The sequence below is a fragment of the Protopterus annectens genome, chromosome 9.part0 (genome assembly GCF_019279795.1).
Source record: "Protopterus annectens isolate FY-2018-M chromosome 9.part0, PAN1.0, whole genome shotgun sequence".
Taxonomy (NCBI): domain Eukaryota; kingdom Metazoa; phylum Chordata; order Ceratodontiformes; family Protopteridae; genus Protopterus; species Protopterus annectens.
The window spans coordinates 1624037144-1624058639 of record NC_056743.1 but is presented as its reverse complement, the minus strand read 5'-3'; the positions used below and the strand labels follow the sequence as shown (position 1 = coordinate 1624058639).

Here is a 21496-nt window from a genome sequence, read left to right as displayed (position 1 = left end):
GAAAAAAAGAAAAAGGAAAAAGCAGTAGAGGGTAAAGCAGCTTACAGAAGAAATGAATGAAGAAATGGAAAAACAAATGACAATAGAATTAGAAAAGGTAATTAAGGAAATAAATGTAAGTTCAACAGCCAAACCAGATGGCATAGGATATTTAATGTATAAGAATTTAATGCAATAACAAAAAGACATTTTGATAAAGATATTTAATGAATGGTCAAATGATGGTATCAGTTATGAAGAAATATGCAGAGGTGTTATGAGATTTATATCTAAGAAAGGGGAAATGAATACAAATTGGAGACCAGTAATGTTGAATAACAATGATTATAAATTATTTATGAAAACAATAAAAAAAGACTAGAAAATAAATTGAATTATGGAACAAGTTATTTATGGAGTTAAAGAAAAAAGGAGCCAAGAACTATTAATGATAATTAGAGAAATTATGGATGACATTAAGAAATTAAAAAATGAAGTAAAACTAATGGTGGCTGATATTAATAAAGTGTCCAATAGAGCATAGTATTTTATAGCAAACAGAGGAATATAATTTTAGTATAAAAATAAAGAAAGCATGTGAATCAGTGTATACAAATACTAATATTAGAGTTTTAATAAATGGTTGGTTAAGTGAAGAAATATTGATGACTACAGGCATAAAACAAGGATGCCCGATGAATAGTATTTTGATTGTAATGGTTCTAAATAGTGTAATAAAAGGATTAAATGAAGAAATGGAAAAAAGTAAATATGCGCAAGAAATGTGAGTGATACATCATATTATTATGTTTTAGGCTGATGATATTATATTAACAGATAAACATGGAGAATAAATGAAGAAGGTAATTATAAATGTGCATGATAGACTGCAAGAAGTTAGGAGTCTTGGAACTGTTTGAGATCCAATAATTCAGCATTTGGAGAAAGGCGGTATAACAGTGCCTTCTCTAAAATATTATGCATGTACTAACATGTTGCTTCTGTAACTATTTTAAGTGTATTGCTGTTTTTTTAATTATTTATTTCACTTTCTACATTTTAACACTATAAAGTTCATTTGCTTTTCTTTGACCTTGCTGCTGTTTTGATTGCACTGAAATTGCCTTAAAATCACCTTATAAGAGCAGTTGTAGCTAGTTGTTTGATTACGTTTCTGTTAGTTTTTCACATTTGACTAACTACAGTATGGATTATACATTAAGCAGGCTACATTTACTCTTCTAGTGGCAGTAGGGGGTAGCCTTGCTGGCCAGAGTTAGAAATCACACAAAAAGGCTTAAAGGAAGGTTGTTTTAGTGGTTAGAGGGCTGTTTAGTCAGTTTGTTCAGCCTTTATTGCTTCTATAAATTTGACACATTTGCATGACGTACAGCAGTGGTTAGCAGTGCCTTGTATAGATGCAGGCTGTTAGAAACTAAACTTTCCCTATAAAACTACCTCTAAACCTCCACCCAGTAACTCAGTCTCACAAGACCAATGAGTTTGCATGCTGAAGAGCACTGCCACATGAATTTAGTCTTACATAGTCTGGTCTTGTTTCTAGTCTCAAAAGCACTCAAGTTAGCCTACTATTTATCTTCTCTTGTACAGCACCGTTATATTTCATCTCAAAAGGGAGGGTGGCCTAATGGTTAATGTGTTTGCCTTACAAACACAAGATGTAGGGTTTGAGTCTTACAAGGGATAATTGGCTAGGCTTAAAAAAAATGTCTCGCAAGGGCAGTTAGCTTAGTACTAATCTATGAACCTAAAACCTAAAATTTTGGGTTGGGAGTGTAGCCTAATGGTTAAGGTGTTTGTCTTACAAGCACAACATGCAGGGTTTGAGTTTCATAAGGGATAATTAGCTAGGCTTAAAATGTCTCCCAAGGGCAGTTAGCCTAGCACTAACCTATGAACATGGAAGGTCTGGGTCACTGCTATTTATTTTGGGAGGGTGGCCTAGTGGTTAAGGTGTTTGCCTTACAAACACAAGGTGCAGGGTTTGAGTCTCATACGGGATAATTGGCTAGGCTTAAAATGTCTCGCAAGGTTGGTCACATAATGTTTTAGCCAGTATTCAAAAGCCTAAAGGGGAGAAATGCAGACCATCCTTGGCAAAACATTATGATCCATTGACCATATCCTCCTATGCTGACACATATTGTTCCTCCTTAGAATGTCACCATAAGCTAAGCCAATTATTAAAGTCAATCATTTTCCATTCATATTGCAGCATCATTATTTGTGTAGGTAGACTGCTGCTCAGTGGTAGACTCATACCATCCTGGGACACACAATCTGAGAGTTCCATAATGTCTCTCTTCATATAGTCCATGGAGGTATGTCTGAGGTGATTTATACTCATATGGACTATGCCTGAGTCCCCTTTAGGCTTTTGAATACTGGCTAAAACATTTCCCTCTCCCATGATGCCTTTTTTAGACAATGCTAAATTGAAAAAAAAAACTTCCAACATAGCAAAATCAACCCAAGGGAATCTAAAGCATTACTGCTCCATGCTAGGAGTAGAAACAAGAAATGCCATTCTCTGCAGACTGTTCTCACCTTGGAGAATGGAGACAACAGTGCAGTTATCAAGACAAGGTTTAAAGATAGGAGGTTACCCCAGATGTGCAGGGCTGCAATGTCTTCCACACAGTAAGACCAGCTATGGCACAGGCGGGGACTAAAGGTGGAGGTGTCTTGATCTACATCAAAAATAAATACAACTCAAGGTTGGTCAAACAGGATAATGCACTTGAGCTTCTTCATGCACATGTTTCTATAGACAAAGTTCCATATCATATCCTTGTAAGCTTTAGATCACCATCTGTTACCCATTACCCATAGCTCTTACATGGACCTACAGGAAACACTGAACATTCAACTCAATACCATATTCATGGGTGACACTAACTACTCCTCAATAAACTATGAATCCTACATGGCTTCAAACTTGCAGGTCAAGAGATTCCTGGACTTTGTTAACACAAACACCCTGAACCAGATAGTCCATATGTTAATTAGTGGTGCAAACTTATTACGGAAACTTGTACTCGAAAATATGGAAAACACTGCACCCGCCCCCCCTCGGGTAGTGTCCTCCTTGGTAAAGTCAGACCATAAATCTGTTTCCTTCAAAATAAAGATCAGGTATGTGACCCCAACAAACCCTATAACAGTTAAGAACTATTATAAAGCAAACTTACTATTATTAAGCAATAACCTGACAACATTTCAAGCCCCTCCACACCTGTAGAACACAGCAGCCTATGTGAAATTGTTTGCAGAAACCCTGAGCAATCAGGGTAATATATTGACAGAGATGGTTGTGACTACCAGAAATAAGCCCAGAACAAACTAAAAAACAAGCCACCCTGGTGGAATCCTAATAAATAGGTTGCACAACAAAAGGAAAAAAAGCTATAGCTAAAATTAGTAAGTGCGACACCCAGCAGATTAAAAATTCTCTCATCAAGCAAAACAAGCTACTAAGATGGCAAATTAAGTCTACCAAAGCTAGTTTTGAGGTAAAGATAGCCTCCCAGGCCAAGGATAACCAAAAGGCTTTCTTTAGCTATGTCCAAAACCTCAAAGGCATTTCACAACAGTATGCTGAACTGGTTATAAGTGGAGCCACATTCACAGAGCCGGATGATATAGTAAATATGCTGGTCAACAAATTCATCTCCAATTTTACCCCCTCTTTTCCCCATCCACCCTCCAGGAAATACCTCAAAACTTGTTCATGAAACCCTAATCCTGGGTTATGTTAATATATATATATATATATATATATATATATATATATATATATATATATATATATATATATATATATATATATATATATATATATATATATATATATATACATACATATATATATGAAACCTTGCAGTATGAAAATCTGACCAATAATATGCATCTGTGCAACTTCACTCAACTTGTAACTACACTGAGTAGTTATAACAAAGATCCAAACTTGAGCCTTGTTATAATAAAATAGCCACATTTGCCATAAACTATAACAATGGAAAGCACCACTGCTTAGCAGTCAAGAGAATTAAACTTGTTAGAACTATCACATCACCTAGTGCTTTCTCTGCTAACTACAATACACAGACTTCTCTATAAGCCAGAATATTGTCCTTCCCTTAACAACTTAATACATAACTACTCTCCAAACATAATTGCATACTCCAGAGAAAAATAACTAATTACTAAAACCAAATAATTTAATACTGCAGATCACTCTCTATATTCAAATAGTGTATAAATGGTGGAACCACATTCCACAACCACTGAAATTCATTCAGAATGTAAACTCCTTTATAATACAACTAAAACCTCACCTAGTAAATCAATGGATCTACTCCTGTATATTTCCAGGATAAATGCTATTGAAATCTTCTGCTTCCATATCATCATTCAGACGCATATGCCCCATAACCAGTCTTCACCAATACCTGAAGAGTTTTATTAGCATCTTCCAGCACTCACTCTCTCTCTCTCTCTCTCTATATATATATATATATATATATATACATGTATTATTGCTCACCACTCCACCTCTGTGCTTCTAATATAAACCTTAAAATAGCCATATATAATTGTCTCTGAAATGGCTTAATACTCCACCTCTTGCCTGTAATATTGGCATGTTCTGCTCTATTAGATTTATTAATTTATTTTCAGTTTGTTTTATGGGTAGGTAAGCTAGTCTGTTGACCCTTTCCAGCCAAGAGCCAGGTTCCTTCCCACATTTTCATTTCTTTGAATTCTTATCACTAATCACAAGATCTGTTATCTGTTTGACAAACCCATTAATACACCTTTTCAAATGCTCAATTTTCAACATCTTCAAAATGTGTAAGTATCATTGCTACTGTAATAATTTCATTTATTTCATATGAATTTAATCTAATTAACAAATGTGCATTTAATTGTTCATGTATATTACTTTATGTCTGTATGTGTATATTACTGAGTGTCTGTTTAAAAATGTTTGTAATATGATGGGGCATTTCTCCCTGGAGCACTACTGAAAAGGGTTTTAGAATAAACCCACTCAGAGAAACCCAAAAACAACAACAAAATAAAAAAAAAAATAAATTAAATTATAAAATAAGACTAGTTGCAGGGCTATTAAATTTGTTGTAATTATGTGCTAGTTTTGAGCAGTATTGCAAAAATGGAGAATTTTTGTTACTTATAAAGCTGAGTCCTAAAAATGCATCTTTGTTACATAGGCAAAAGCAGGTTAATTCTTTCATTATAAAATGAGCTCTGGCCAATGGTTAAAAATGCAGCCAGCATCAAATGGAATAACTGTTGTAGGCATAGTTGATTAGTTCAGGATTAGATATCCTGTTTTGTATATGTGTCCCCTTAGGGATTCATTTAGTGATCCCTCTATATATACACTCTTGGCACTGAGGACATTAGTCCATTTCAGTTGTCCAATGCCAGTGGCCTTGTACTGACATATGGAGCTGTTAGAAACATTGTTTTTTTTTAAAGAAATTTGAGAATGCTGAAGCTGAACTAAATTGTCATACATTCTAATCTGATAATGTTGATATGTTCAGATGTTAAGACAAAGATTATATTTAAACAACAACTGATGAGTGGGTGTGGGTTTTGAAGATTTACCCACGGTTGATGTAGTTTGATCATGAGGGTGAACCCCGAGTGATTAAACAAAGCCAGCCGTGAGTAAATCTTCAATATATCCACACTCAGGGGTCAGTTATTGCTGTTATACAATGCCATTATTTAATAAAGAAATTACTTTTCTTAAATAATGTCTTTGTATAATGACACTGTGGTTTTCCTCTACATTGTTTCTACTTTGTTGATGTACTGCACATGTATATGGGAGGGACTTATGTTCACATGCTTGCACATCAGAGAGATCTTTGTTGCTTTGAGATTGCGGAATCCCGAAAGTAGGGAAATGCGATCTCGGAGTTGTCATATTTAAGCTGCAGGGGGTGTGGGGGGGTGCAAGGGGACTTCCCCCCTGCATACACGTTAGAATAGTTTGTTGCATGTTTTACTTTTTTTTTTAATGTTCGAGATTGCGCAGTCTCGAGATTCTGGTCCTTGGGATTTAGAGTCTCGGGATTGTGGAATTTCCGTATTCCCTAGTGATCCCATACGTATACATATATAATATATATATATATATATATATATATATATATATATATATATATATATATATGAAATCCTGACAGTTTACACATACAAGAGTATCATATCAAAATACAAAGAAAATGAGGTATATTTCTTTAATTTTGCAGAATGAACTTGATTTTCCTTGTATTTGCAATTGTACTCTTGTGTACCTCTTGACCTCTTAAATAAAGAAATGCTGCTGAGCCTTAAATAAGGGACAAAGGTCCCTATTGTAAATGTTGTTCTTATAATCTTAGAAATCTGCTTGAGTAACAGGTATGTTATCATGCATTGGCTGAAGGATATAAATTCTGCAATTAAAATGCATTGTCGTTATTTAGTGACTTCACTCCTCAGTGATTTGTGGGAAAACCATATATTAAATGAGGGACAGACTTAAAATACGAGGTAAAATTTTGGACACTGTGAAAATCTGTGCACTTGTAATGCATACTTTCAGAACTCATACTAATAGAAGAAAGGCTGACCAGACTTTTGATATATGTTGAATGTACAATGGGCATGCTGATTGGACTGAACAATCATCATGCATGTTTTTGAATACTAACAAGCCATCAATGTATATGTTTTACTATTACTATTGAAAGACTAATTATAGAATACTGGAAAAAATGAACAGTTCTATGAATACCTTAAGTATGCCTCATATAAACTCTGTTCAATATGTTGAATATTTGATGCTTGTTACATCTATGGTGTTATCTGTTATTAATGCTGTTTATTATTAATGATTATTAGTGATGTGAGTTTTTCTTTGGGAGTTTAAAGGTTAGGTTTAAAGGCTTGGGACTTTAAAAAAAGTTATAATAAAAAAGGACTGGAGTACTTTCTTCTTTAGATGTAGCTGTTTTACCTGCCATCGGACACCTGGAGCTCAATAATGAGTCCTTGCTAAGGCTTCCTTCCAGAACGGCTATGCCAGTCATGGCACTGATTCTATCCCTTCCAGCCACATCCTCCAATACATGGGTCCATTACCTATGGTGCAGCTAGGGTTTTATCATTTAGTTACAATCAGGTTGCTTAAGTATGATAAATGTTAACCAAATGAAATGTCGAAACCCCCCAGTGTGAGTCTTGAAATACGGAGAGCGAATGGCTGAAAAAATGGACTTACATTTATAAAGTCCAAGTTGGCCACTTCCTCAAACATTCCCTTTACTCTGATATATGGTGAGCTTGGAGTTGGTATATATATGTTTGGGGGTGTGGAGGCTTGCATCCTGCAAAAAAAAAAAGAAGTTTAAAGTAGAAGTACAATGGTTGAGATGCACTCTTCTGCAATAGTTTTTTTTTTTTTTCTGCTTTTCAGCACTTGGTATTTCAAGTTCAGGCATTTCAATAGGAAGCCATGACAGACAATAAACAACATTGAAAAAAACACAAAATGCTACTAATTGCAACTAAATGCTACTAAATCTTTTCTTTCCAGGCTTTGGTCAGATGGTAACCCAAAATTCTTTCCTGGAGAAAGAGATCTGTGTGCAAAAACTGCAGAAAATGGAAAATGGAGTAGTGAACGCTGTAGAAAATCATATCAATATGTTTGTGAAAAAGGTAGTGTTACTAAATTATTATTGTCATTATTACTATTTTACAAATTATGATACTTTCATACTTTAACAGTATTGTCAGAGTAGCTGTTTTATTACAACTGAGGCTGCTTCATTTCTGAGGCAATTGTTCTGGATTATCTTCAAAATTTAATAAGGCCTCACCTACAAATCTTTTTACGTCCACCAAAATAATTTAAGTGAACATTGTGCACATTTTATTTCAGTCAAACTCTGGTTACAGTGGTAGATAACAGAATTTACTTACTTTAGTAAACAAGGGTATCTGCACAGATGTCTGATACCAGACACTTGGAAATCAAGTATAATTAGATGCAGGTGCTATAAATATCAAGTATAATTAGATACAGGTGCTATAAGTATCAAGTATAATTAGATACAGGTGCTATAAGTATCAAGTATAATTAGATACAGGTGCTATAAGTACCAAGTATAATTAGATATAGGTGCTATAAGTATCAAGTATAATTAGATACAGGTGCTATAAGTACCAAGTATAATTAGATATAGGTGCTATAAGTATCAAGTATAATTAGATACAGGTGCTATAAGTATCAAGTATAATTAGATACAGGTGCTATAAGTATCCAGCCTCGGTATGTTTAAGACTATAGAAGGAAATGAGTCAGAGAACATTAACCCTTCCCACAATAGTAAGGGGTACTGCTGTAGAGGCAATGAGCAAAATGGGGGAAGGTGTGAGATGGAGCCAGAATGAAAATACAAATGAGCTTTGGGGCTTAAGTAAATCATTCTGCAAGTACAAGAAGAAACTACAAAACACACACAGGTGGAGGAAAAGGAGGGACTGGCCAGACAATGTGTGTGGTTTCAATATATAGACAGTGCTCACTGAAGTGGTTTCTAGAGATTGAAAATACAAGTTTATCATCCCTAGGCTATAAAACAATGCTCATCCCTGTCCGTATTCTAGCATAACTTGGATCTATTGATGGGAAACAGAAAATATGCCCCAGTACTGCCCCCGTACTATGAAAAGACAGAGGCAGCTCCTATATGCTTTAACCCATGGGTCCCCCAAATTATCTATGGTATAATCTTAGTTAATCCCATTGGGGTAATATGTAATTATTGGCCATGGGATGAGTAAGTCCAATTTCTAACCAACTTGGATAGGTTAATTCAAGCACCGAAAGGGAAATTTCATCTATCCATCCATCTGCAAACCATTTTCACATGTTTTGTACATGGGGTTGGGTGTCTCTTCAACAGCATCAATCATGTAGAGCCAAGGTTCATACCACCAGGTGGCTAGCCCTGCCGTGGTTTATCTTCTATGCAACACACTCGCATACACACCAACACCTATGGTCAGTTTAGAGTATCCAGTTCACTGACTGCATGTCTTTGGAATGTGGGAAGAAACAGGAGTTCCCAGAGAAAACCCACATGAATACAGAGAGGACATGCAGACTTCACACAGAAGGCACCCTAGCCAAGAATCAAACTGGTGATCTTCTTACTGTGAGGCAACAACGCTATCCACTGCACCACTGTGCCACCCCCAAAAAAGAAATTGACTAGGATTAAAATGGCCTACAAGAGCAGCTAGTCTAGTACTTATCAATGAACCTAGAGAAACAACAGAAACAGTGTATTAATAATCTAAAATTATTTCATTTCACAGATTTATCCGAGAACATGGTCAGGCTTGCCATTAATTTAATGCATAATGAAGGAACTTGGAATTAATAAAATAACTTGTATTTCAGATGTGTCAGTTATTTGCTTATCATTGATTCATTCAGTGTTTATTATGCAGTGATGGGCATCAGCTAAGCAAAATGTATAACACGCTTATGTGGGACACAGAGCCAGTACTAAGTGTGTAATGTTAATAAATCTGACTTGGGACACAGAGCCAGTACTAAGTGTGTAATGTTCATAAATCTGACTTGGGACACAGAGCCATTACTAAGTGTGTAATGTTCATAAATCTGACTTGGGACACAGAGCCAGTACTAAGTGTGTAATGTTTACAAATCTGACTGGGGACACAGAGCTAGTACTAAGTGTGTAATGTTCATAAATCTGACTTGGGACACAGAGCCAGTACTAAGTGTGTAATGTTCATAAATCTGACTTGGGACACAGAGCCAGTACTAAGTGTGTAATGTTCATAAATCTGACTTGGGACACAGAGCCAGTACTAAGTGTGTAATGTTCATAAATCTGACTTGGGACACAGAGCCAGTACTAAGTGTGTAATGTTTATAAATCTGACTTGGGACACAGAGCCAGTACTAAGTGTGTAATGTTCATAAATCTGACTTGGGACACAGAGCCAGTACTAAGTGTGTAATGTTCAAAATATGACTTGGGACACAGAGCCAGTACTAAGTGGGTAATGTTCATAAATCTGACTTGGGACACACAGCCAGTACTAAGTGTGTAATGTTCATAAATCTGACTTGGGACACAGAGCCAGTACTAAGTGTGTAATGTTTATAAATCTGACTTGGGATACATTTGTGGGTATGAGAATGAGATGCACATCATTCAGCTGATTTATCATATGTAAAAAGCTCCAGTATTAAAGGCTGCTGCAGTGGCTGCTGAGTACTCCATGGTCATGGAGGAGAGTGCCAGCTTATACTCTGTCCTTGCTTTACCTTCAGCAGAAGGCTGCTCCCCACATAGAATATTCAGCTGAGAGGTCCAGTAGCCATCATTATGGCTAGAATACAGAATCTAAACAAATTACTAATAGAGATGAGTATGGCATACATGCTGATTACTTCATGAATGTTCTGAATTAGACAAAGAGAGGCTGGTGGCTCACTTGTTCATTCCCTCGGTTTGCTGCATTAAAGAGTGCTTGCCACTACTCAGAATTAAACAAGCCCAAGCAGAAAGGAATTTGGGATATGCTACAATATACAGGGTAACTATTTCTATTCAGTTTTAGTGGCTCAGTAGGTAACAAACACATCTTGGGTGCTGAGAAATCAGACGTGTTCTTTTACCATCCCTAGTGACTGGATTAATTTCCAAAATACTAACAATTCAGTGCAGCATGTGGGGGAGGGGGGGGGGTTGTACTTCTTAATGTGCTGTTCTTTGAATAAATCAGGAAACCGAGGCTCCATCTTCTTGAACTGATGAGGGAGTAGGTGGATGCAAGAGATCTTATGGCACTTAACCAAAAAAAGAGTGGAGTTTGCTTTTTACACCTCTTTCACATTATTTAAAATATGTATATTTTATATATATATATATATATATATATATATATATATATATATATATATATATATTCACATTATTTATACTGTTTGCAAAATTACACATCATCCACACTATTTGCATTCTTTATATTCATGTCTTCATAGTTTCATAGTTTCATAGTAGTGTACTAGGCTATCTGCCCGGGGGCATTTATAAGCCTAGCCAACAGTGATGTGGCTTATGCCACCCCATACTATATAGTTGCGCCTCTCTAGTAGTGACACATGTGCGACCCCATTATTTAGTAAACCATACCTCTGTCTAGTAGTGACACTGAGGTGACTCCCGGGGTAAACTTGCGATTTCCCATCCATGCATCGAGATTTTTCTTGAACAGTGCCAATGAAGGGCTCTGTCTCACATGAACTGGGATTTTGTTCCAGAGTATGGGTAACCTCTGTGTTATGAATCTATCCCTCCAGCATGTCCTATTCATATTTGTGCAGAGGTTGAAATCTTTAGCTCGCGTGGTTCTGGTGGATTTGGATTTTTTGAGATGGAGCATGTCCATCAATTCCTGGTTGGACATGGCCCTATATGTTAGGCACAAATCACCTCTAAGCAGGCGGTATGCTACTGAATAGAGCTGGAGTTTCTTTAATCTAGCTGGATAAGGCACATGTTTGAGACCTATGATCCTCTTGGTGAGGTACTTCTGGGGTCTTTCCAGTTGTTGCATGTGCCGGGTGAGATACATCCCAAATGGAGCATTATATTCAATCATGGGCCTGACAAGGGAGGAATATAGAGGTACAATGACCTCCTTTGATCTGGATGAGAATCCCTTCATGATGAGATGGGCAAGGTAGAATGTCTTTCTGACCACTTTGGCAACATGGTTGTCAAAGGAGAGGTCACTATCGACTTGAGTCCCCAGGTCTCTGATTACTTCTTCCGTATTCAGTGGGTTATTGTCTATGTGATAATTTGTGGGTACTTTGTTTTTCCCAAAGGGGATGACTATACATTTTTGGCGTTAAGTTTGAGGCTATGATTCTGGCACCAGTTGTCCGTTTCAGTGAGACCTTTCTGTAGGATGTGTGTGTCAGCAGGTGAATCAACTATGGCACCCAGTTTGCAGTCATCTGCAAACTTTGTCAGCCATAATCCTCCCATATTTGCTTTCACATCTGAGAAGTAAATGCCAATAAGAGTGGACCCAAGACTGAGCCCTGTGGGACACCACTCATGACTGGTTTTGAGTCTGACATGGCTCCAGCAATTTTAACCTTATGGGTTCTGTTTTTAGCCAGTTTGCTACCCATCTTGTGACATATGGATTTACATTTAGGCTGCTGAGCTTGTCAATGATGCCAGAGTGTGGTATCGTGTCAAAGGCCTTAGCCAAGTCCAAGTAGGCAGTGTGGACAGCCTTGCCCTCGTCGATGGCACTAGTGACTGTTTCGAAGAAGTCAACCAGGTTTTAAGAGGCAGGATCTGCCTTTTACAAAACCGAACTGGGTGGGATCAAGGGTCTGCAGATCCCCAATGTCGCCATTTATGAGTTCCATGATGATTCTTTCCATAGCCTTACAGACCAGGCTGGTCAAACTTATGGGGCGGTAGTTACCAGGGTCAGTAGAATTTCCCCCTTTGTGGAGTGGGACCACTGTTGCTGCGCCAGTGTTCAGGTACATATCCTGTAGTGAGGCTAAGATTGAATAGCGTTCTTAGCGGGTTTAGCTCATCTTGAAGTTCACGTAACACGCAACCGGGGATACCATCGGGTCCCATAGATGCTGTGTTTTTTGCCTTGTTGAGTGCTGATTTCACCTGTATGTCTGTGATGACAGGTAGGTTACATTCAGCAGGGATAATTACTTCATCTTTAGGGGTGAGGGAGGGAGAAATTTGCACTGAACCTATCTGCCAGAATATTGGCAATGTCGGTAGGGTCAGTGAATTTTTTTGTCATTGTGTACTAACTCAGAGCATATCTGAGAATTTCCTCCCAAGGTTCTGACATAATTGAAGAAGGCCTTGTGATTGTCTTTGGTATCCTTGGCAATCTTTTTCTCAAAGTTTGCTTTAGATGTTTTATGAGAGAACGTAGTTTTTACTTGTGTTGATCAGGAAGCCTTTCCCTTGTGGGATTTGGCTTTGTCCTGCAGTAGCTTCCTTCTTTTGTTGTACAGTTTGTTTATAGCCGGGGTCCACCAAACCGGGCGTTTTCCCTTGGTGGAGAGGGTCTTGGTTTTAGTTGGGATTGCTTGATCCATGCATTCTTGGAGATGTCCGTAGAAGGCTTTTGTGAAGGATTCAGCATTTTGGGATGTGGTTTCCATTAACCCAGTAGGCTTAAAGGATATCATTTCTGACTTTAGGAGCGCAAAGTCAGCTTTTGAAAAGTTTTTCACTGTAGTCTTTTGTTCTGGGGGTGGGGGTGGGATATGTACATCCAACGTGATCAGTTTATGATCAGATCTTACTAGTGAGGGGTTTATATCCGGTGAGCATTTGGACCCCATGTTTGTGATAATCAGGTCAAGTATATTATCTCTCCTCGTAGGAAAAGTGACCAGTTGCTCCATAGCATTTGAGTTTATGAATTCCAGGAATCTTTGGGCTAGGGTGTTAGGGCTAGAATAGTGGGCCCAGTCTATGTTAGGGTAGTTGAAGTCACCCAATATGATGGTGTTTGGTGTGACATTCATATCCTCCAGTGTTTTCAGGAATGCTTGATGGGATTCCTGGGATTGGGAGGGTGTTCTATAACATGCGACCAGTTGTATGGCAGTTTTGCCTATGGTGAGTAAAACTTGTATGGTTTCTGATGCTTCATGGGTAGCCACCAATCGAGAGGTGTAGGTGTCCTTTATGAAAATGGACACTCCTCCTCCCTTTGTGGTTCGGCCTGAAACTTGAGGCCGAAACGCATGATATGAGGTATAGCCTGGTAGCGCTGGAGTGCTCTCAGGAGCCTTGAACCAGGTTTCAGTTACTGCACAGACATCGATGTTCTCCATACTGAGAAGTGCTTCGAGTGCCTGCATCTTGAGATTTAGACTTCTGGCATTGAGCAGCATTACCCTTAATTTTTTTCCATTTTTGTTTTTTATGGAGGTTGATTTGTCCTTTGAGGAATGCCTAAAAAAGGCACTATGGGGGTGGCAAGAGCCTTGGCCAGTAACCGGAAGCCCAGTGGTGACAGGTGCAAGCCATCCCTCATGGAAACAACGTGGCTTGTCCAGCATGTCATCCCAGGCTGACAGACATTGGATCCCCTAGAATGACACCAGTGATTAAGCCAATTGTTAAAACTGATCATTTTCTCTTTGTGCTGAGGCATCATCCTTGGTGAAGGCAGGATGCTGCTGAGGGGCAGGGTCATACCAGTCTGGGCTACATAATCGGAGAGCGCCTCTCAATGTCTCTTTTCATGTAGTCCAGGGAGTGCATGCCCTAGGTCATTCATACCTGCATGGACACAACATCAACCACAGGCTGCTTTGGAGTGACCTGAGTGCGTGTGTAATGTGGCGGATCCTAGCTCCTTTATAGGCAAAGCCCACTGCTATCTCTCCTTATTCAACAGGCGGCCGGTGTGTCTGACTATAGAGCCACTGTCTCTGGTATAGTGTTTTGCCTTAGGGGCTGTGGATTGTGTGACAATTGCTTGAGTATGTTGTAGGTGTTGCGCTTGTGGGGGTGTATTTCTGCTCCGCTTTGAGGCCTCGTTGTTTTGGTAAGTTTGTGAGCCCGAGCATGTTCCTTGTGTTCTATGTGTTTGGTTTGTAGTGGTGTAGTTTTATGTGACTGGTTTTGCTTTTTGGGTGGGGTACCATCTCCTCCTGTCTGGTCTTGCCAGTCCTGAGTTGAGAGAGTTCAGCCTCCAGTCTGGCTATATAGTTGCATCTCTCACAAGTATATGTGTTAGTAGGAAGGAGGAGAGGGTTGTCTGTGTACATGAGACAATTGTAACATTGTCTTCACATTCTTCTTTCTTCATTCAGCATAATCTAATTTTGGAATATCAAAAAATAATAACTTTAATACAATTTTCCTATTCATCCACCCCATACCATTTTCATAACCATTACTTTATTTCCTTCATCACCTTCATCCTCTATATTTTTCTTATAGTACTAGCCTCTATGTCTCCTTTTCCATAACATCCTTACAGCAATAAACAAACCCTTATCCCATTTTTAATTTCAATTTTCCTTTTATTTTCATACCTTTTCTGTAGTACCATCTCCATATTTTATCAAATCCATTACACTTGTGTTTATTTATTTTTTTAATCCCATTATTTATTGTTTATGCCATTCAGGAAAATGTTCTGTTATTTCTTCTACATTGCGTTCTTTACATGCTCTCTCTTCCAACACTTTATATTTCATATTTTTTTTACAAATAACTTATTCAATGATAATCACCACAAAGAAACACTTACTTCATAAAAAAAAATTATAATGGGAATTCAATAAAGCCTACATGATTTTTTTTTTCATGTAGGCATTGCACAACGATGCTTACATGGGAGCGAACAATTTTAGATTCAGTAAATATCGCTTAGCAGCGTGTACGCACATGCAAACATGGAAACTTTCGTGGAATGTAAATGACCTCATTAACAGGTGAATCTTATGCAAATGAGATAGGTCTAGTGATCCAGCAAGCAGAAAGGCATCTGTGCAGTGTCCATAGTGTACATGGAAAAATTCCATGTACAGGTGTCTAGAAAGACAAAAGGAGATTTAAAATTGCAAATTATGGACATAAATACCCTTAAATTGTTATAGTACATATCCATATTAGCAAAATAATTATTGTGGATGTCAGAAAGAGGAGGGGAATAATTGAAATTGTTTTTTATTTTTAATAATTTAATATGTTTGAAAGATGCGATCAGATGAAATAAATGTTTAATTGAAAAAAAAAATAGAAAATACTACTTAACAGGACAGAAATGTATTAAGGAACATGCATTGTGTTCGGTAATAATGGTGCATTGCTACAATAAGAAGTTAATTGGTCTGCACAGTGAGATTTTCTGCCGTGAGCACAGATATGCTACAAATTAGGTGAAGTTATCGAACGGCAAAGTGGGTTATCATGTCCGCATATCCACTCAGGTAGGTCGGTTCAAACCATGTTGATATTTACACTGGATGTGGCTGACACAAGGGGTGTCACTTAGGCTCTCAGCTCAGGTGTGCTTTGCTTGAGTGGCACACCGCTCACTTACATGTTCATGGGAAAAGCCACCCCAGGGGTTAGTGACAGGGCAATAAAACTGGATGTATCTAGTTATTAATTTAAACCCCAGAGGTTTTAAAGCGTACTGTGTGGCATACCTTAATGGGTCAGTGTAAAGACAGTACCACATGGCAGCAGTTTGTCAAACAATAGGGTTATACAGGTTTCCACAGAAATGCAGGCTCTGAGCACAGATTGTGAGAACTATGCTGTGCAGGGAGCCGTACAGCTTAACTGGTTCAAGTACAGCGCCGTGTCATGCACTCTATATAATGCCATTAAATTATGTTAATGTTATTGTAGGCAGGTGAAATGCATTATAGTTAGCCAGTCAGACATTCTGCACTCATAACAGAACGGGCAAAAGCATGCATACACTGTACATTCTGATTTTCCCGTTACCTGGACCATTGGAGTACAATATGGGAATTTTAACTGTAAAATGCTAGGGCTGCTGCATCGCCTCTTTACATGTGTATGTGCTTGAGGCTGAAGTCATTGTTGGTGCTGCTGATGTCTTTCATGTAGTCCAGGAGGTACGTCTCAGGTCATTCACACCCATGGACAATGACTGAATCATACTTGTGCCTTGCTTTGGGTGACCTGAGTGCGTGTGTAATGTGGCGGATCCTGGCTCGATGGAAGGCGGCTCCCGTTACCTCTCCTTGACCTGGTAAATTGGGCGTCGATTGTGTCTGACTATAGAGTCACCCTGTACTATGTCTCTGGCATGAGTGTTTTGCCTTAGGGGCTGTGATTGTGTGACACACCTGTTGTGAGTATGTGTTGTAGGTGTTGCGTTTTGTGGGGGTGTATTTCTGGGTGTCTGCTTTGGAGGCCTCTGTTGTTTTGGTAAGTTTTTATAAGAGCCTCCAGCGAGTATGTCTTTGTCTTCCATGTGTTTGGTTTGGTAATTGGTTTATGTGTGACTGGTTTTGCTTTGGTGTGGGTACCATCTCCTCCTGTCCTGGTCTTGCCAGTCCTGAGTTGAGAGAGTTCAGCCTCCAGTCTGGCTATGGTGCATCTCTCCCACAAGTATATGTGGTAGTAGGAAGGAGGAGAGAGGTTGTCTGTACATGAGACAATTGTAACATTGTCTTCACATTCTTCTTTCTTCATTCAGCAAATACACATCTTGTGATATGGAGAAAACATGCTTAATTGAAAAAAAATAGGAAAATACGATTTTTTAATATGTGACAGAAATGTATTAAGGAACATGCATCAGGTTCGTACAATGGTGCATTGCTGCTGTTGCTAGGGTTGTACGGGTCTGCACAGTGAGATTTTCAAGCTGTGAGCACAGATATGCATACAAATTAGGTGAAGTTATCGAATGGCAAAAAGTGGATATCATGTCCGCATATCCACTTCGTGTAGGCTCTAGTCTTAAACCATGTTGATATTTACACTGGATGTGGCTGACATCAAGGGGGTGTGTCATGTCACTTCTAGGCTCTTTTCAGCTCAGGTGTGCTTGTTTGAGTGGCACACCGCTTCACTGAGCATGTTCAAGTGGAAAAGCCACCCAGGGGACAGTGGTGACATAGGCAGCCATTCAATAAAACTGGATGTATTCAGTTATTAATTTTAAACCCTGTATAAGCTGTGTTGCACTGTGTGGTGCATACCTTAATGGGTCAGTGTGGGCACAGTACCCACATGGCAGCAGTTTGCTGCTGTTGCTAGGGTTATACAGGTTTCCACAGTGAGGTTTCCAGGCTCTGAGCACAGATTGTATAAACTATGCTGTGCAGGGAGCTGCACAGCTTAACTGGTTCAAGCACAGCGCTGTGTCATGCACTTATATAATGCCATTAAATTATGTTAATGTTATTGTAGGCAGGTGAAATGCATTATAGTTAGCCAGTCAGACATTCTGCACCTATAACAGACCTGCAAAAAGTATGCATACACTGTACATTCTGATTTTCCCCCAATACTCTGGACCATTGGAGTACAGACATGGGAATTTTAACTGTAAAAATGCTAGGGGCTGTTGCACGTCTCTTACATGTGTATGTGCTTGAGGCTGAAGTCATTGCTGCTGGTGCTGCTGAAAATATACCTAGGCAAGGAAGGAGAAGAGTGTTCTGGCCCAGGGTAATATTCCAGGAGTTACATGAGCTGGAGATTGTACAGTTCTACACATTGGATAGGAACATACTACTCAGTGAGCTCTGCCACCCTCAACTCAGACCCAGAGCCAACTGATGGGAACGCATCCCAGTGGAAACAAAGGTATGTGTAGCCCTTAGGATAATAGCTATAGGCACTTTCCAAAGATCAGCTGGGGACATGATGAGGATCTCACAGGCATCTGCATCCAGGATACTGCACCAGTTCTTGAATGCAATGCTACCAGATGTCAGTGAGCACATATCTTTTTCCCTCACCCCTGAGGTGAGGGCTAGCAATATACAAGACTTCTACCATGTAGCACACTACCCTTAAGTACCAGGTGCCATAGATTGCACTCATGTACACGTCAAGGCACCACCCAGTGAGGAGGGTAGAATCTACATCAACCGCAAGGGGTATCACTCCATCAACTACCAGGTCATGTGCAATGCCCAAGTGATTATTGTGAATGTGTGTGCTGGCAGCCCTAGTAGTTATCACAACTCTCATATGGGGCACTCATCATAGCTGTACCAGATGTTTGCTAGGGTGGATATCCCACACGACTATTAAGTGGGGGATGCTGGCTAAGCCCTGGAACCATGGATGATGACACCCATCAGAAATGCACACACACATACACACACACACACACACACACACACACACACACACACACACACACACACACACACACACACACACACACACACACACACCTAGAGATGAATGCCATAATGAAGCACACACACAAAGTAGGAACATCACAGAGTGTGTGTTTGGGCTGCTGAAGTCACTGTTCAGGTGACCAGATGTATCTGGTGGAGCCCTGCAGTACTCTCCAGCCACATGTGCACATATGTTCACAGTATGTGCTATGCTACACAATATGATCCTGCAGATACAGCTGTAACAGAATCAGCAAAGGGAAGGCATACACAAGCCACCACCAGTGCCTAGGTCACCACAGCTGCAGTCACAGGAGGACTTGGAGGAGGAACCCCTTGCTGATGTCCCTGTAGGCAGATGTAGGCATGCTCACTATGCCCTGGCTTTGGCTAAGAGACAATGCATAGCACATCCACTGACAACCTTGGGACCTAGGGACAGACACCTTACTCCTACTCAAATACATATTAAAATTGAAGCCAGGCAACACACACAACCTGTACCTATCCATGTATTGACTGAGTACTGCTTGCATCAGACAGAGCCAGCCTTAAAATACAGTTATGTCAACTGCTGCATTCACAAGGTAACTCTCTAACCTACACAGAACTTATAAGCATTATTATGAAATGGCATAGTATGTATGGATCTCATACATTTATGCATGTAAATATAGTGGGCTATTTGGACAGAAGTAACATCCATATGGGACTACAGATACCCATTCCACTATCATGTGTCCTTTAATATTCAATAGACCTTACGCATGGAATATTCAGTACATCTGTCAGGGGAGATGTTGCACAGTGGGGTTCCATGGGTTCATAGGTGTTTACTAGACTAATGGCCACAAGGGCCTTTTTAAGCCTAGCCATGCATCCCAAATCCCTGACAAGTGTTGATACCCTTGATAAGTGTAAGCATGGGCCTGGGAGATGAACCATTTACAGGTTACCTGTGTCCATTATACACATAGGTGCCAAACCAGAGATGGATTTCTGGTTTCCCATCCAGCTATTCAAGTTGCACTTGAATTGGATTAGGAAGGAACTCTGTTTCACATGGATAGGGAGCCTGTTCCATAGATGGAGTAGTCTCTGGGATACATACCTGTCTCTCCAGCAGGTCCTATTTATATCACAGGCAAGGTGTAAGCATTTAGAACAGGTAATTCTGGTTTGTTTTGTGGATATGCAGGATGTCCATCAGAGTGGGGTCTGACAATCCCCTGTTTGCCAGGCATAGATCTCCCCGCAAAAGCCTGTAGAAGACAGAATATAGGGATAGGGCCTTGAGGTGGGCTAGATTAGACATTTTACTTATGCCCTGTATTATTTTAGTGAGGAACCTCTGTGGACGTTCCAACTGTTGGATATGCCTGCTTAAGTACATACTAAAGGGGCACTGTACTCAATGATAGGTCTGATGAATGCTGAATATAATGGAACAATAACTTCCTTGGACTTAGATGCCATACCTTTGTTTATAAGTTGCACAACATAAAATGATTTCCTCACCATTGTAAACACATGATGGTCAAAGGCTACATTACTATCTAAATCTATCCCTAAGTGCCTGACTACTGGGTCAACTCTAAGGGCTGGGTTGTAAATATGATAGCTACCAGAGATGGATGAATTCCCAAAGGATACTATTATGCATTTCTTGGCATTTAGTTTTAGTCAATGGCTCTGACACCAGTTGTTTGCCTGTGTCATCCCCTCCGGAGAACATTTGTGTCAGCGTGAGATTCAATGACAGCTCCTAATTTGCAATCATCTGCAAATTTAGTCAGCCAGAGACCACTGACATTGGCCTTGACTTTTGAGAAGCAAATGCCAAAAAGGAGCGATCCAAGGACTGATCTCCAAGGGACTGCACTTATGAATGGCCTCTTTGCAAAGGTGGACTCCCAAATTCTAACTTCCTAGGTCCTGTCTGTGAGCCATTTGGCTATCCACTTAGTGACATACAGGTTTGCACCTAACCTCTTGAGTTTGTCAACAATGCCCTAGTGGGGTATTGTGTGAAATGCCTTGGCTAGGTTAAAGCCGGCAGTGTGAATGATTTTGCCATCATCTATTGCTTTGGAGACCTTCTCAAAGAAGCCCACCAGGTTGAGTAGGAATGATCTGCCATTAACAAAATCAGACTGGGTTGAGTACAGTGTCTCTAAGTTTACTATATATCTGTTGATCATCTCTATGATAATTCTTTCCATGGCTTTACATATAACACTAGTGAGACTTATGTTTCCCTAGTTTCCAGGGTCTGTAGATGGCCGACCTTTGTGCAGAGGGATAACTGTTGCCTTTCTTCATTCATGAGGCATAAAGCCTGTTTGGAGGCTACAGTTAAATAGTAATTCCAGAGGCCTTGATAGGTCATGTTTCATCTTATCTAAAAGGCATCGTGCGATATTGTCTGGGCCCATTGATGCAGTGTTCTTGGTCTTAGAGAGAGCATTAAGGACCTGTTCCCTAGTAATAGTAAGA

At 39.4% G+C, this 21496-nt stretch overlaps 1 protein-coding gene across 1 annotated transcript in view; it reads left to right on the top strand.

Moving 5' to 3' along the window:
* The first annotated feature begins 7215 nt into the window (after positions 1-7215).
* LOC122810733 (latent-transforming growth factor beta-binding protein 2-like) overlaps positions 7216-21496 on the top strand; it is a 497165-nt gene continuing 482884 nt past the window's right edge. The window contains exons 1-2 of the mRNA XM_044082296.1: positions 7216-7256; positions 7619-7743. Coding sequence (XP_043938231.1) covers positions 7216-7256; positions 7619-7743 — 166 coding nt within the window. The remainder of the gene's footprint in view (positions 7257-7618; positions 7744-21496) is intronic.